The sequence below is a fragment of the Trachymyrmex cornetzi genome, unplaced genomic scaffold, assembly GCF_001594075.2.
Source record: "Trachymyrmex cornetzi isolate Tcor2-1 unplaced genomic scaffold, Tcor1.1 scaffold67, whole genome shotgun sequence".
Classification (NCBI taxonomy): Eukaryota; Metazoa; Arthropoda; class Insecta; order Hymenoptera; family Formicidae; genus Trachymyrmex; species Trachymyrmex cornetzi.
In genome coordinates, this window is record NW_017299992.1 from 261039 (window position 1) to 277567 (window position 16529).

Genomic DNA, 16529 nt, shown 5'->3' on the forward strand with positions numbered 1-16529 from the left:
ACGCCAGCCCCCACCTCGGCGACAACGCCGCCGCTGCCGTCCTTCGTCGGCAGAGACGACGTTGCTTTTCGTTCGTGATTTCAGTTCTGTACGCGCGACGAGCCGCAGCCGAGCCACCCTCGGGGAGGTCCTCGTCATATCCGCTTGTCGGTCGGTCACGGGGACGACGCGAACCGGCGACGATGACGGGCCGTCTATGACGGCATCGGGTGACACCACGATGATGAAGGCCTGACCGTTCCGCCGATGATCTATTCGCGAACACGGCGACGGGGAAAACGCCCTCTGCCTTCACGGCGCGTTCCCTGCCTGACCTGACCTTTCGCTGAAGATAGAAAGAGAGAGAGAGAGAGAGAGAGAGAGAGAGAGAGAGAGAGAGGGTTGAGGGTGGGAGAGAGTACGAGAGGAGTCGAGCGAGAGGACTCGTGCTCGTGCGAACGCAGGACGTAGCACGCAGGACAACATAGTGCCTATTGTGCGAGACCGTCTGTCACCTACGGTATACCTCCACGGAGCACCATCGCCATCGTCGCAGCTCGGCGACATGGAGAATACGGGGAATCGGAGCAGTGCCGTCGAGATGTCGCGGAAGATCTCCGAGACATGAAGAGAGCGCGACCGAGGGTGGGTATTTTGCCAGTTCCGAAGAGGAGACATTACAGGAGGATCTCGACGTCGAGGGGGTCGAGGGAGAGAAACCCTTGCGTGTTCGAGTGGAAACGTGTCAATCACGAGGGTATCCCTTTAGGATGCCCTTCCTTTGAAAGGGGAAGGAAACACGAACACGCGTCAACCCCACGAGTGTTCAGAATGCGTTTAAGCTCTTATAATAGGGACTGAGTCCTTGTGAATTATCTCGTTGAACCGATAATGCGTTCATCCTGCTGCGGGTTACAAATTATTATTCTCTTGTTCGGCGCGATCCGTTCACGTCACTATTGGGCGCTCATTGAACCAGTCGATTCCGCCTGACCTACTCCAACGTTCGTTCAATCTGACGTCTTCTCATTGATTTCTCGAAAATCCATGAGAAGTTTCTCTTTCGATCGGTCGCAGGCAGCATCGTCAACCGGCACGGTTGTCGCGAGTTGGAGACAATTTCACCGAGTGACCGAGTATAACCGCAAGTCCGGCGAGCAGTACTCGCGAGATCCCGCGTATCTCAGCCCCGCCGCGCGTTGGAGTATAATTCGGCGGAAGGGAAGCCAAAAACGGTGTTTTCGGCCGCGGGTGGTAATGTCGAGCAGCGTGCAGGGCGCAATATCGGCCTTTCGTGCACGCAGACTATCGATTCTCGCGCGACAAGGGGCTGGTCGACGCCGCGCCGCCTGACGCCGCCACCGCCACCGTCACCGTCATACAGGATACAAAGTCGTTCCTCGCGCTAATTTCGAGCTCGGCCATGGACAAACGCTTCGTTAGGCTCGCCTGCGTAAGAAGGGAAAAACGCGCCCTCGAGTTCGCCTCTCATGGTCGATCATCCGAAATGCCGCTCTCGCTCGTGCACGTGCGAAAATACGTGCGGATGACGTCACGGGAATGCGCCCCGACGGCCCGACCTCGAAGATTCGATCGGATTTCGTCGTTGCTAGACTGTTTCCCGCCGCGACCGCCACCGTCACCGCTCTACCCGCCGGTGGTTGACGATCAGGGTTGATTTAGAAATCGCGTCCATGCGCGTTAATTCGAGGACTCAGGCACGTCGACCTCGGCATCGCCTGATAGCGGCATGCCGGAGTCCGACGTGTATCTTTGTATCTGGCAGGTGGTTCGCTCGACGTGACGCATCCCGAGCGCGTGATTTGATAATCGGACAGCTCGACTCTCGTCAGGGACAGTCGCGAGCCACATTGTTACCCTTTATAACCGTTACAACTTTGCACAGTCGGCATACAAAGCGACAACGGGATTGAAAAACCGATACACCTGTCCCTTTGATTTCACGCGATGCCTTCTTTATACGGTTCTGCTTTTTTTTTTTTTTTTTACGCGGTATAAAAGATTACACGGGCAGAATACGGATCACCTCGTCGACGGTTTTCAAACTTGGCTATTTCGGGTCGCCGAATCTAAATGTATGTAAAAGAAATATGCTGCTTAAATCGAGAGAAAGGGATCCTAATATAATTTCATTAATTTCTTCCTCTATAAATAATAATTCTTCCTTTAATATAGCTCATTTTTAATAGCATCGTTTTATAATTTAAGATATAATTTTTGGCTGTTTGCTATAATAAAATCTAAAAATTTAAGTTTATCTTTAATTGACAATTATTAACTAACGCGTTGTTTTTTTAATTATGCGATAGAGAATGATGTAAAAGTAATGTTTACTTTTCCTCTCAGCTTGGATTTAGAAATGAAAACAGTTTTGTTAAACTGAAATATTATCCTTTTATTACACGTTCGGCGAGTTTATCGATGCAGAAGCGTACATAATTGGTATGCAGATGTATTGATGTCAAGGGAAGGTTACTTAAAAATGTTCTGCCCGAGAGACGCTCTACTTATTATAAATAACGTACAAACTTAACAAAAAGTAATTGGTCCGGAAATCTGATAGACGCGAACATATTTCACATGAGCGAGAAGTGATTATGATACGTAAAGTATTTAAATGTTTTAACGATTTGTAACTTGAAATTTTTTTAAATTCTGTTTATAACTCTTTGTGATATTTTAATCTCGTATATTTTAATCGCAACTGCATAATTTTTTTTTGTTCCATAACGGTAGCTTTAACACGCCATGTCCCTGGCAAGAATTATTCTTCTCACAGCGCCGTATCGTGAACGCGAGATGAAAAAGTTGAATGAATACATTCCTCCCAGAGATACGGGACTTAAAGAGCCGGAGAAATCCTAACGCTGGTATTTGTAAAGCATATTCCTAAACCATATGATATCGATGTATAAGGGACTTTTAATGAAATGTTAAATGTCACAATTATCATGACAGTAATGTTAAATAGAGTAGCTCTCGCATTCCGTTTTGCGTCAGTCTTTGAAACGCAGGATTTGAAGCAGCAATGACACCATTGTGACACTTTCCGTCAGCTACGCGCCGTATAATCCAAATGAGATTATATGGATGTCAAAGCAACCGGTCAATAAAACCGGGGTGATATATTACGATAAAATCATTACGCGTAGAATGCTTCGCTTGATCCTTTTAGGCACTATCAGTACACATGAACGGATGTGATCCGTTTTAACATGACGGAATAAGATCATAAATTGTACGTTTTACATTTCACTTTGAAACTGAGCTGCACGGTCGGATATTATTGCATAAATTTGTGTAAAATGTTAATGAATTATTTGCATTTCAATAAAACAGAAACGCGCGCGGATAGTTTGCGCTTAATAAATAAAACTCTTATATATTGAACGTTCACGTTTTTATTTTACAAATTATATTGCGTGATCCACACAAGATTTAAATGAAGAATCGATCGGTTCAAAGTGAATTTCTGTTCAAATAAGTTAATTTTCAGTTTACAAGAGTATAAATTGTATCAACCTTGATCGAGCTTTAGGAAGGTTAATCGGTATAAAATCAATATAAGGTCTACGCGATGGGGAAACGACGGTTTTCCATCTAATTTTAGATGACGCGACGGAAGCGCTAATTGTTTGCAGATCGCATGGGTTTCTTTAAGTCGGGGCCGGCGGTAGCAGAGCCGTGATCAAAATGAACTTGATAAACATGGACGCGGAGAACCGCGTGGTTCTGAACGTGGGAGGAATCCGGCACGAGACGTACAAGGCAACCCTGAAGAAGATCCCGGCGACGAGGCTCTCGAGACTGACCGAGGCCCTCGCCAACTATGACCCGATCCTCAATGAGTACTTCTTTGACAGACACCCGGGTGTTTTCGCCCAGGTACTCAACTACTATCGCACCGGGAAGCTGCACTACCCCACGGATGTATGCGGCCCGCTTTTCGAGGAAGAGCTCGATTTCTGGGGTCTTGACTCGAATCAGGTCGAGCCTTGCTGTTGGATGACCTACACGCAGGTATATCGTGAATAACGTCTGACTGTCGATGTCGTGCACGTGCCTAATCACGCCTAAGCGTGGCTGCACGCAAAATCAGCGAAACGGACGCGTAAATTTATAATGTGATGTACAGAGTACGGTATATAGATGTAGAGATTCGAGTAAACAGGATACAAGGCCAAGCAGGTAGCCGGTAAACTTTTCCAACATATTTAGCAGATTAAAATGACGAATGGCAATATACTTATATGTAGATATAATATAATTCCTTTGACTCGGAATAGTATATCAAATGGAAAAGTTTGTCAGTGATTTATCATATTGTGTCTGAAAGTGCTGTACGTCTTTTATTATCACGCTCATAAATGTGCCAGATTTTAATGCATGACATTAACATCTTTTCACCAAAGTGCCTTTAGTTATACTGTTTTCTTTTTTAATTTTTTAAATTAATTTTAATTTATTTCTAGAATCTACTTAGTAAAAAATGTGAGACATCTTACGTGATATATTTTATACTTAAATTAATTCCAATAGGAGGCCATAAACTCTATACTATAGGATCATTTGTTTGAAAATATCTCTAAGATGAAAATAATAAATAAACAAAAAAAAACATAATAAAAGATAGATAAATATTAAGTATTAATGAAAGAACCCATCTCTTTCTATGCATTTTTTTCTGTTATCATCTTAGAGTTTGATAAAAAATGAGGAAACGCGTGATCCAATAGTACATGGTCTAAGAGGATACTGTTAGCAAATAGAATCTGAGAACTAGTTTGGATAGACCGATGTGGGATAGACTCAAATAAGCGTACGTGCAACATCGGACAAATCCGCCGGTAAGGCTGATCAAAGCCGAGCAGATATCTTTATCACTCACGCGAGGAGGCACACAACGGCTCGCGTATGCTTTTCACGCGCGCTTTATCTGTCCCAAGGCAAAGCACGAAAGAAAGCACACTCGAGAAAGAGTTTCGCAGGTACGAATAACAATCATTGTTGCATCTGTCTCTCTTCCCATCCCCTTCGCCCCGACGCCCTTGCAGCACCGGGATACGCAGGAAACGCTGACGGTCCTCGACAGGTTGGACCTCGACACTGAGAGGCCCACCGACGAGGAACTGGCTAGGAAATTCGGTTTTGAGGAAGCATACTACGAGGGAAGTCTCACGTGGTGGCAGAAGCTCAAACCTCAGATGTGGTCACTTTTCGATGAACCTTATTCCTCCGTCGCAGCTAAGGTACGATTTCAGTTTGATATATTATCATTAGAGAGACAAATAATTATAATACTAATTAAAATATTAATTTGTGCGAAATTAAATTTTTCTTTGAAACTGTAAAAAATATATTTTTTGTTTATTTTTATTTTCTACAAATTTTAATTAATTTAATAAACACACACACACATTTATTATATATATTTATATATATCATAAAAAAATTTCCCATAATTCTGAACTTTAACATATTTTACTTTACTAATATAGTTACATATCTACATTTAGAGAAAGAAAACATTTTTATTTATAAAAGTTTATACTAATAAAGTTCTCGTAACTATTCACATCTTCAGTTTTAGTAATAATTATAAAATAATTTATTCAACTATATATATATATACACATTAATTCTACATATAAAACATCACCAATATAGTTTTTTTCTTCATGAGTGTATCATTAATTTTTATTAATATATAAGTAATATATATTGTTTCTTTTTTGTGTTATTAAAGTTTCCTACTATATAACATTTACAAGTTGATCGTATGTCTGGATCTTTCAGGTAATCAGTATAGTCTCCGTTTTCTTCATCTGCGTTTCGATACTTTCGTTTTGCTTGAAAACCCATCCGGACATGCGAGTGCCGGTGATCGTGAATCGTTCGGTAAAGACTGACAACGTGACGTCCTGGGTGGTAGACAAGACTCGCACCAATGCCCATGATGTCTTCTTTTACATCGAATGCGTCTGTAACGCCTGGTTTACTCTTGAGTTCTTGACACGTATTACCGCGAGCCCGAATCGTTGCGACTTCATCAAGAGCTCGGTGAACCTAATCGACATGGTCGCGACCTTGAGCTTCTACGTCGACCTGGCGTTGCAGCGGTTTGCGGCCCACCTGGAGAACGCCGATATCCTCGAGTTCTTGAGCATCATACGCATAATGAGGCTGTTCAAGCTCACTCGCCACTCCTCGGGCCTGAAGATCCTGATACAGACCTTTCGCGCCTCGGCAAAGGAGCTCACGTTGCTGGTGTTCTTCCTCGTCCTCGGTATTGTCATCTTCGCTAGCCTTGTGTACTACGCGGAGCGCACCCAATACAATCCGAAGAACGACTTCAAGAGCATACCCCTTGGTTTGTGGTGGGCCCTGGTGACGATGACGACCGTCGGTTATGGGGACATGGTGCCGAAAACGTATATCGGGATGTTCGTCGGCGCTCTCTGCGCATTGGCCGGTGTCCTCACGATCGCCCTGCCGGTGCCCGTGATCGTTAGCAACTTTGCGATGTATTACAGTCACACGCAGGCGCGAGCCAAACTACCGAAGAAGAGACGCCGTGTATTGCCAGTCGAACAGCCACGTGTGAGGGCACCCGGCGCGCCGCCCGGCGTGGCCGGCGGGCCCGGGACCGTCGGGCCCCCAGGATGCGGCCAGCAAATGTCACACTTGCAGTCCACCGGGGGCACGGTTACCACTGGGCCCCACGGCCTCGGCATGGGCCAAACGCCTGGCGTCGGATGCACTGGCGGCGGCCAAGGACCGCAGAATCGGAGAATGAACGCCATTAAGACGAATCATCCCAAGGATCCGTTCGCCACGAAAACAGGTAACTCGAAGGCGTTCACTCATTCACTTGTTTTGCACGATTCGTGAGCTCGACTTTTACTTAACTTATTAGTCCACGTGATACGAGTAATGGGGAGGTACATGGTACAAAAAAAATTAAAATATACACATATGTTGTAATTGGAATATAATTTAAACTGCAGCTTGAGAATTCTCTTTTATATTTTTGAGTCACTCTTGCGAGTCTGAACAATAATATAACAAGTTAAACTGTGAAAAATTAATTCGATAAATAACTTAATTCGGAACACGCACGTTTATAGATTATCATATTCGTTTGTAGTTTTATACCTTACCCTTATTCACGAAAGACCAAATCACGCGATGAATTTCACTTGAACTTTTAGATAACTTATCTGAGAATTGCTAAAGGCAAAATTAATCCTACTGTATTGTTTTAAAATTTGTATCAATAATTATTCGTACGGATTGAAACGACGCGAGTTAAATGACAAAAATAACTTATCATAGAAGATTAACATAAATTATAATTTATGAAATTCTAATTGCAAATGAAATCCGATTGCATTCGTTTCTCACTTATATCTAGATAATCTCTTGTATATATGTATATATATATATATATATATGGTGGACAAGTTTAAATTTCGCGTGTTTAATAAATACTTATGCCGTGACACACATAAAATAAACTATTGCAGTAGAACGCGCGTAGAGTCATACTTGCATATACATTTAGCATAATTAACAAATACACATACGAGCAAGTATAAAACAAAGCGCGAGATTTAGGTATTAAATATCAGTTTACTTCTCTAATGTGCTCTACTTAATTTCCATTTTATAAATTTCCACTTTATAAAAATCACAAGCAGAATTCAGAACAAAGTCTTGCAAACGCGCAATGGTAACACTCACGATAAATGTCATTTACGTAAGAAAGAAATCTCAATATTTTTTTAAAAACGACGTGGAAGCGAAAAAGAATTATTGGCATAAATGATACGGGGTCGTTTTGAGTCACGAAGTGCGTCGGAAGATCGACGGCAAAGAAACATGGCAAACTCGATAGAACTAGCCGAGGTCGCGATTTCGTGATTTTCAAGCGTCAATCGAGCCGGCCAATCTCTAGTGTCTCTTTTTCTTTTTTTTTCTCGTATGGTGGGTTGCAGAGGAAGACCGGAGGAATTGTAACCTACGAACCAACGGGACCAAGAGAGCCGGAGGTTTGGATTAACCATTTGCGGTCGTAGCGTGCTCAGACATGGGTATCTCTCACAACTGGTCGGAATTATTTTGGAGCGAACGACGCGGCGTGTATACACCTTATAATCAAAGATTGTCCTGTAAAATCCCGTAAATTCCATTAGGCATGCTTTGGCAAGGGAAAAAAGAAAAAAAAATGTAAAAACGATACCTCGCTGCATCGAAGCATCACGGCTTCCGTTGCCCATTTTCAACGGCTAGGCAAAAAATAAACACTGCCGGCGAAGCGTGGCGGCTGAGACCCGACAATCGGAACGGTAAAAAAAATTTTTGCGGCGGCTGTCACCAGATATACGACCGCAAAGGGTATATCTATTATTTATCTGGAATGTAGAATTAATAGAAACGGTAGAGAAACACTTTTCCGAAGCTCTGCACCCCTAAGAGAAGGGAAGTTTAAAAAAAAACCCATCCAGAGACACCGTGTGCTCGACGGTTGTATCCGTTTTAATTTTAATTCTACATTTCAAATATTATTATATATATACCGTCGGGACGAAGAGGTGAATACGAGAGGAATCTCTCGGCGGTTATACCACGAGCCATCTATTGATCTAAATAAGCAAATTGTGTAGAAAGTCAAGGAGAACTTGTGTAGCAAATAGAGAACTTTCCTCCTTCCTTCGCTTCATAATTTATATTTTTTAATATTCATAAAAGAGATAATACATTTCATTAATAGCAAATAAATGAATCAATGTATTGACACTATATATCGTTCATAATCGAAGAATTTTCTCATGGAATCTATTATTCTATATAGATTATTTTTCCCTTTATGCTTGATATATAGTGAACGCTATAATTTATACTTTCTGCTAGAGAAATTTTGTATTTTTATAATTTATTATTCCATCTGCTTTCCTCTTAAATATTTACTACGAAAATGACCGTAATCTCTTTTCGCGAGTGTTTCTTAACTGAATAACATTCGCGTTAATTATAAGTAATTTCAGCTAAATATTATTACGAATACCAGTTAGGCGGATTTTTATATTAGAGAGACGCAAGAATGTCTTCAATATTTATTCCTATTTGCTTTTTCTCTTCTTCCTTTTTCTCAAAGTTTTATCTTTAATTTCATCTCGTTCCGAGTATAGCGATTAATACGCAAATGTAAAACGAAAATATCCCACAAGAGTGCAGCCGAATGTCTTATACCGTCCACCAGACCACCGTGTTTGTGACTCACGTAAACATCGCATCACCCATTGCTTCTAAATTTAAGATAGTTGGTGATCTAAGATACATTGTGGCAAAGGATATGCTGCGCACAGTAGAAACGGGGACGTAAACTTTATTACCTTCGAAGCTATATACGTTTCCATTGTCGATATCATCACTCGGTCTATACACATTACCTCGATTAAAAGAAAAAATCGATTACTCATCGTGGAAGAACCTCGTTCTATCTTCCAGCGATCGTCTATATCGCGCGCCTATATTATTTCTATCGTTAGCGCCATTCTCGTGGAAACTCGTGTAAACGGTAAATCGAATAAACGACAGTGGAAATTGCATCCCTGCATTGCAGCTCGTTTTATATAGCAAAAGAGATATACCGATAGATGCACCGTATCTTTTTGGTACACCACCGTCATAGATTTTCACCTCCCCGTGAACGTACGACTGTTGTTCACTGCACGTTTAGCATCGGCTGTGTTTTGCCCGATCCTATGATCCGCGTTCTCATCGCATATTTAGCGATAACTGGTGGCTATCTAATTCCTATCAATGTCGATTAATTTTTGACGTTGTACGTGGACTTTATATCGGACAAAATTTCAAATCATGCAGCCACCCACGTGTTCGGTAATGCGACCCTAAATGAGTGGTGAAAATGTGAAACACGATGGACGTCGTTATTGACACGTGAGAATCTCGATGCGAATCGGACGGCCACTTTTCGTGGTAAATGCGGTGAGGGTGCGGACCTATAATCACTTTTGCGCACCGTGAATATCGCCGGGACCAATCCATGAGCTCCTCCCTCCCCAGTATTCGAGATATCGTTTGTAATATCAGTGAAAAAGAACAACTCCCTGTTCTTGTCCCTCGCGCGCGGAATTATAGTGCGGCTCCTCTAATAGCAGCGAAGGAAGAGCGTTGTCTTTCCGCGTTATACATATATATCTGTTGTGCCTGGGAACAGGGGGTAGAAGGAAGTGCAGGAAGGGACAACAAAAGCATATCATATAGGCACACGTGCGATCGAGTGTACGGATCTCGCGAACAGTCGGCGGACGCTCTATAGACAATCGTCATTTCTCCGACAGAATTAATCGTGTAGTTAACGCGTTTCCGGTTTTTTTTTCCCTCTTTTCTTTTTTTGAATAACTCAAAATGAGACAGCCGTTCTCTTTTGGACCAAAATTGCGAATTGGTTGATTACATCTCACGAATTCAATAACGACCATATCTAAACATTCGTATATTGTCGTTTTTTTATTTCATTTGATTCATGGCACACATCTCGACATAATATAAAAATCATTATCGATACTAGCATACATATTGAAACGAAAAAAAAAAAAAATCTTTTAAAAAACTTTAGAGCTGTTGGATTCATATTCTTCGTGGGTTGCAAATTTAATTAAACCGTAAGCGTGTTGGTTTACTCGAATAATATATTAAATAATACAATAATACCACAATTATCTCTCCACATAGAATAACATAGCTGTATTATTGGCATATGTTACAATTCTGATATTTTATTACGCACAATCGTAACGTTGCTTTTATATATATTGAAATGCATATACATTTACTTCTGTAATTAAGTTTTGTACGGCGCTACCAAACGCATTCGTAGATCGCAGTACTTGATTTTACTTATAATTATTATTTTCTATTTTGGTGGCTAAACATTTAGGAGCTTTACCTTGTCATCGTATTTTTGGCTTCACGAATCTTGTCCCTTAATATTTATCTGCTTAAAATGCAATGATGACATTAGTTGATAAGATAATTTTTTTAATTCAGGAATGCACGCACAAATTTCTACGCGTGTCATTTTACAATAAATATATTACTGCCCGATATATACATTTGCATGTAATTTTTAGTTTCTTAAGCTACATATTAAATCCGTTTATAGTAGAAAGATTGATGCGTTGTTGAAGGAAGAAATTAATCAGACGCGAAATAAATGACCCGTCGCGTAAAATAATTCAATTGCATTCACAGAAACTATGTATACAGTCGTATGTTATTATAAAGAGAAAATATATTTAGACTTTTAGACGGATGATAAAAATTATTCATATTATTATAAAAGTGAATACTACCGACGGATATGGAAATTGAATAAATTATAAATTAGGTTAATATGAAAACTTTGCAGCAAATTAACATTTAAATAGTTTCGCGGAGATCAAGTTGATACAGATATTTAATTAAACTATGAGAACTCTTAAACACTTATAGATCTCCACGCAAATAGAAAATTTATTTTTCTTGCACAGACATGATCGGTTGAGTAATAACATTTAGAAAACGTTATACGAAGCTTTACTCAATGTTTTTTCAATTTTTTCTCAGTATTTGAATTCTAAATATGTCAGTTTGGAATACGATAACAATTTGATATATCTTGAATATAAACATGAATTTTTAAAAAATTGTAAAAGAGAGAGCTATACTTTGAAATTTAATGGGCCAGTCAAATTTCATGTTTTTTTAAAGCGGCTCAATTATTATCCGATACCTGATGTTTAATCCTTTTTAGCTAATTCAATTGTTTAATCGTTATAAAAGAAAACGCACACAAACACATCACGAGTAAACCTTCATTTTTCGCATAAAATAAAGTATAAAAATTTCCGATATTCCAAACCGTTTCGGAGATATTTGCGCGTTACACTTTTTGCGAAGTCTACTAGTATTCTTACGTCACTCCCGTTGGTCACGCCTAATAAGGAATATGAATAATTTGTTGATGGAAGTTTTCTATATTTACCCTCATTTATGTGCGGTGCTATCGGCTTGAGTTTGCTCGCTGCTCACAATTGCCCCGATTCTTTGTGCCTTAAAGACTGGATTTCCTATCCAGGGTTGCACCGACCGTGCATTGGCTGTGTTACGTCTTTACCACTTTAATCATTAGGGACTATACACGGTCTATGCTGTGGTCATGCTGTCCACGCAGTTGCTATGTTGAACAACTCTGAAGAAGGAGATGTACAGGAAACTTAATACGTAATTTGTGTAGTTCTCGACACACAATTTGTCAATAAACAAATCCAAATACCATCGGATCATTACATCTTATTGTAGTCAATTTTTGTTATATTATTTCAAATCGGATTTTTTAAACGCGTGTTTTTCTTAGCTCCTTATTCAAATTCGAAAGATATATCTGAACATATATACTTGTATTTATTTAACAAATTAAATAAATCTTGAAACTTAGAAGCTATAATTTTGAAAGTATTTAAATTCTAGTGTCTAGAGTGTGTAGAATATATTTTGTGGTATCATTTATTTCACCACTTTGTGCCTATCTAAAATGCTACGTATACACATAAAAGCGATAGAATGGTATACATTCAGAACGTGTGTCTCAAGAATCATGTTTGAAACGAGAAGCAATAGAACGATGTAAGTGCAATCCACGTGTAAATTGAGACAGGTGCAAATGGGTGTTTGCATATTATTTAAATGGGAATAACACGCCTGCAATTTCCTGTGACATACAGAGCACCGCGGGTACAGAGCCCCCCGTTTATGCAGCCCTGTAAATGGAAGCCAGCCATAATTCGACCCTGACTAGACTATATATCCCGTATCGGCGATACGAGTACGTCCACGCACACATACGTTATATTTCACGGAATGCTCGCATGCATGTTGCAATATTCAACGCTGTTGACTCGAAATAAGAGAACGGGAAAACGCGCGCGGCTTGCGTTAGATCGATGCCGAAGACTCCAAATGTCTTCTTTCCTTCGCGGCCCGATCGGGAGAGACATTTGGACTCAAGTACATTGTACGCGTACAATGTACCTACATTTGCGGAAACTCTATTCCGAGTCGTACTGTAACGTTCGGCTGATACTTTCGGCTCTCTTCCGTGATAAATGTCTCGAACCAATAAGTCCAACGTGATGTTTGTAAATTGTCCGATGCAGCAAATTGTGCCGAATTTTGCGGGAATATACATTTAAAAGGGAAAGCATTGCCGTTCGATCCAAAGTGCGATCTTCGTTTTACTACATTCAGAGAAAAACGTAGCGATAGCAACTATAATAGGCTTTCTACAATAAGCCGCTACCTAAGCTTAAGTCTTATAAGCCGTAAGAAATTGACCAATCATAATCTAATGTGAGAAGAATGATCGACTATGATTGGTCAATTTCTTACGGCTTAAGACTTAAGCTTAGATAATAACTTATAAAAAAAGGTCCATAAAGGTGATTATACAAGTTTTCTATGCAGACTTAATGTACATAGTTTACAACTTTACAGTTACAATAACTACGTACACTAATTCTACGTATAAAAAAACTTGGGTAACTGTCACTTTTATAGCTGCTACCACTATATCTTTTTTTTTGAGTGCGAATGAATAATAGAGCTGAAAGTTAAGGTGAAGTCGAGTGAAATAGAATATAGAGTAATGCGAATGACGTCTCTTCTTCGATAATCGCGCGTAGAATCATCGATCAATTTACGAATTACAGTCGTTTCCCCTACCTTAAATGACCCAGTAAAACGACCAGAAATGGGCGAGGGGAAGGGGGAAGGAGAAAAAAAAAAGAAAATGCATATCGGCGGCGGGTACAATGAGCACGCACGCACAACAGTTTTTAAGGGGAGAAAGCGAGTGTGTACAGACTCCGTGTGTATGTGCGATCCGCACACATTGTTGCTCTGATGCTGCATCATTGGTAGCGACGTCTTATGGTACCTACTCATTTCGTGACGGCCAGTAACGTTAGCATAATTGATAGTAATGTACATTTGCCGCTTGCGGTTTTACCATCGCGTTCGCTCCTTGCTTTTATTTACGTTGACCGAGGGATTGCCGGATAGTCAAGACCTTTTTCTTTTTTTTTCCTCCTCGTGAAAATGTTCCGATTCTTCCTGACGCACGTACCCTCGACACCCTCGCTTTCAACATCGAGCGTCCCACTTTAAAGCCTGGCTTAAGCGGGTCTACGATAACGCGATGTGCTAACGCCACGGCTAATCGAAATTGATTAATCATTATTGATTATCCATTTGCTGACTCGTTACAAACGCGTTAAATTTATTCTCGCTACGTGTTTACTCACGTGCTGTTACTTTCCATTTAATATTACGTATTCTGTGCCAATTTGACCCAGAATGAAAGACCCGATTTCCTTCGCGTTACTACTAAATCCAGGATCCATCGTTTGCGGTCCGAAAAGAAAAATCTGGCAATCCTGATCGACTTTGGGGCTCTCGTTACCTTTCTGTAAGCGTTTTCCGTTGGTTTCGCTGCTATTCAGGATCAAGAGTAAAAGTCCGGTTTTCTAATACCAGGTTTTCTAATACGTAGAATTCGGTTAATTGATAGCGGGATGCGCAGGTTACGCGGATACAAGTTTTATACGGAGGTACAAGTTATATCCGGACGAATTTTCTCTGGATGCGATTTGGATATCAATTGGACATTAATAATTCTGAATAAAAGTTTCATATATCCCAACGGACACTCCGGATATGTGACAACTTCTCGGATTCTTTGATAACTCTCGATACAAGCGCATATAAGGATAAACAAAAATAAAAATCTTATCGAATCAGATTTTCATGTTATACGTAAATCAATTTTTTAAACCTCGGAAAAAACTTATCGGAGATTACCGAACATCCGAATCTCTCGTCAAATTCACCTTGAACAGACTTGAATCTTTTATCGGATATTCCACAAAATATCTCGAGATCCGATATCGTACTGTCAACTATCATTTGCTTGAATCTCGCGTTACCTGCGCATACCGTAAACGCCATGAATTGTACATTGCTCCGTTGTATCGCTCGATAATGTAAATACAACGACGAACGTCCGACAGTTCTTCGGGAACACGTAGCTCAATCGGATGCAGTGGGGTACTTAATCATTTTGAAGACATTCATCGAACGTTAATTTTTCATTACGAAATTATTGTTAGACATTTTTCTTGAGCATTTCAACTGATACATCATTTATAGGTTTTTCTGCGATAAGCCATTAGCTTCTGCATTTAGCAGAAAAAGTAGCATTGCAACTGTTGTAAAATTCTTGAATATAATTGATTTATACACTCAGATCCAGTGAGGCATTAAAGACAAAATTAATCATGTTAAAGAATTTTATAACAGTTGCAAAGCTGTTTTTTTCTGCTGACAGCAGTTATAATATTATCTAAGTTGTAAGTCTTAAGTAAAAAATTGATTAATCATGGTCGATTATTGTTCTCACATGTAACTGTGGTCAATTTTTTATAGATTAAGACTTAAAGTTTAGGTAATGCATGACTTATTGTAGAAAGCCTATTATATGTGACGCGTTTTACATATGGCAGCCGTAAAATAAAAATTGATATACCGTTTCAATAAAAAAAGAAAAAAAGGAGGAATAAACCCCTTTTTACGTCGTGTATTGTTATTTATTTAAGCTCAACTTCCGTGTAGATTTACTCGAAATATATGGCCTCAGCACTTCGCGGGTTAAATGCCCCACGGACATCCGAAAAATTGTAGAGTATTATAGGACAGAAACATGTGCCCCCGCACTAAGTGACCGTACACAGTGACACACGTAATCACGTACATATTTGCATACACGTTCGTCGCGACCACCGCCCTCTCTTATGCTACTTAACAGTCCTTTTGACTTCGTAGGTAGATACGTATGATTTCGAATTATACGACAGCGACGTCGCCGACGACGACATCGAAGTAACCGCTGCAGTTCACCACTGTCGTCGAATTGTCTCCATTATATTATCGCTAATTTTTCTTATCGTTATCATTATGAATTACGAATTATAATTATTATACACGACGTATATATATAGATATATGCGAAATAGCTTGTATAAAAGGAAGACTAACGCGATCTTGACTTCTTCGGAGGCAAGATGACGAGCGCACGTTTCTTCTGGAAGAGCAATTCGAGGTGATGTTGTCATCGTCGACATTATTGTATTAACGACATTATAATTTATTCTTGTAACGTCATTATCGTTATCGCTAACGATTGCCGTGATTGTCGTCGGCGCCTTCCGCAGCGGAAGCTACCATCGTACATACATTATTATATAAATAATCGTTCTACCGCTAATCTCGCGTTTGGGAAAATCTCGACGTGAGAAATCGGTATCCCGTGATTAATACACTGCGTATTGTAGCCGATGATCGTGACGGGTAATCGAATAAGAGAAAAAAAAAAGAAGCGGGACACAAAGGCGAATTATATGTATATA

General features: G+C 40.2%; 1 protein-coding gene across 3 annotated transcripts; it reads left to right on the plus strand.

Moving 5' to 3' along the window:
* The first annotated feature begins 82 nt into the window (after positions 1–82).
* On the plus strand, positions 83–16509 carry LOC108767355 (potassium voltage-gated channel protein Shaw). 3 transcript variants are annotated; one of them, XM_018517199.1, is made up of 6 exons: positions 83–624; positions 3642–4020; positions 5055–5249; positions 5797–6844; positions 7998–8093; positions 15946–16509. In XM_018517199.1, the coding sequence occupies exons 2-5, from the start codon at positions 3694–3696 to the stop codon at positions 8060–8062; spliced, it is 1635 nt and encodes a 544-aa protein (XP_018372701.1). In that variant the 5' UTR covers positions 83–624; positions 3642–3693; the 3' UTR covers positions 8063–8093; positions 15946–16509. The 3 variants fall into 3 exon arrangements, with proteins under 3 accessions (XP_018372701.1, XP_018372702.1, XP_018372703.1); XM_018517200.1 differs by lacking the exon at positions 7998–8093; XM_018517201.1 differs by lacking the exons at positions 7998–8093; positions 15946–16509 and adding an exon at positions 12200–12406.
* Positions 16510–16529: the final 20 nt, after the last annotated feature.

Coding starts and splice junctions, on each gene's coding strand:
- LOC108767355 (XM_018517201.1), top strand. CDS start 3,694: ATGAACTTGATAAACATGGACGCGGAGAACCGCGTGGTTCTGAACGTG. Junction 4,021..5,054: donor GTTGGATGACCTACACGCAG/GTATATCGTGAA, acceptor ACGCCCTTGCAG/CACCGGGATACGCAGGAAAC. Junction 6,845..12,199: donor TCCGTTCGCCACGAAAACAG/GTAACTCGAAGG, acceptor TTTAATCATTAG/GGACTATACACGGTCTATGC.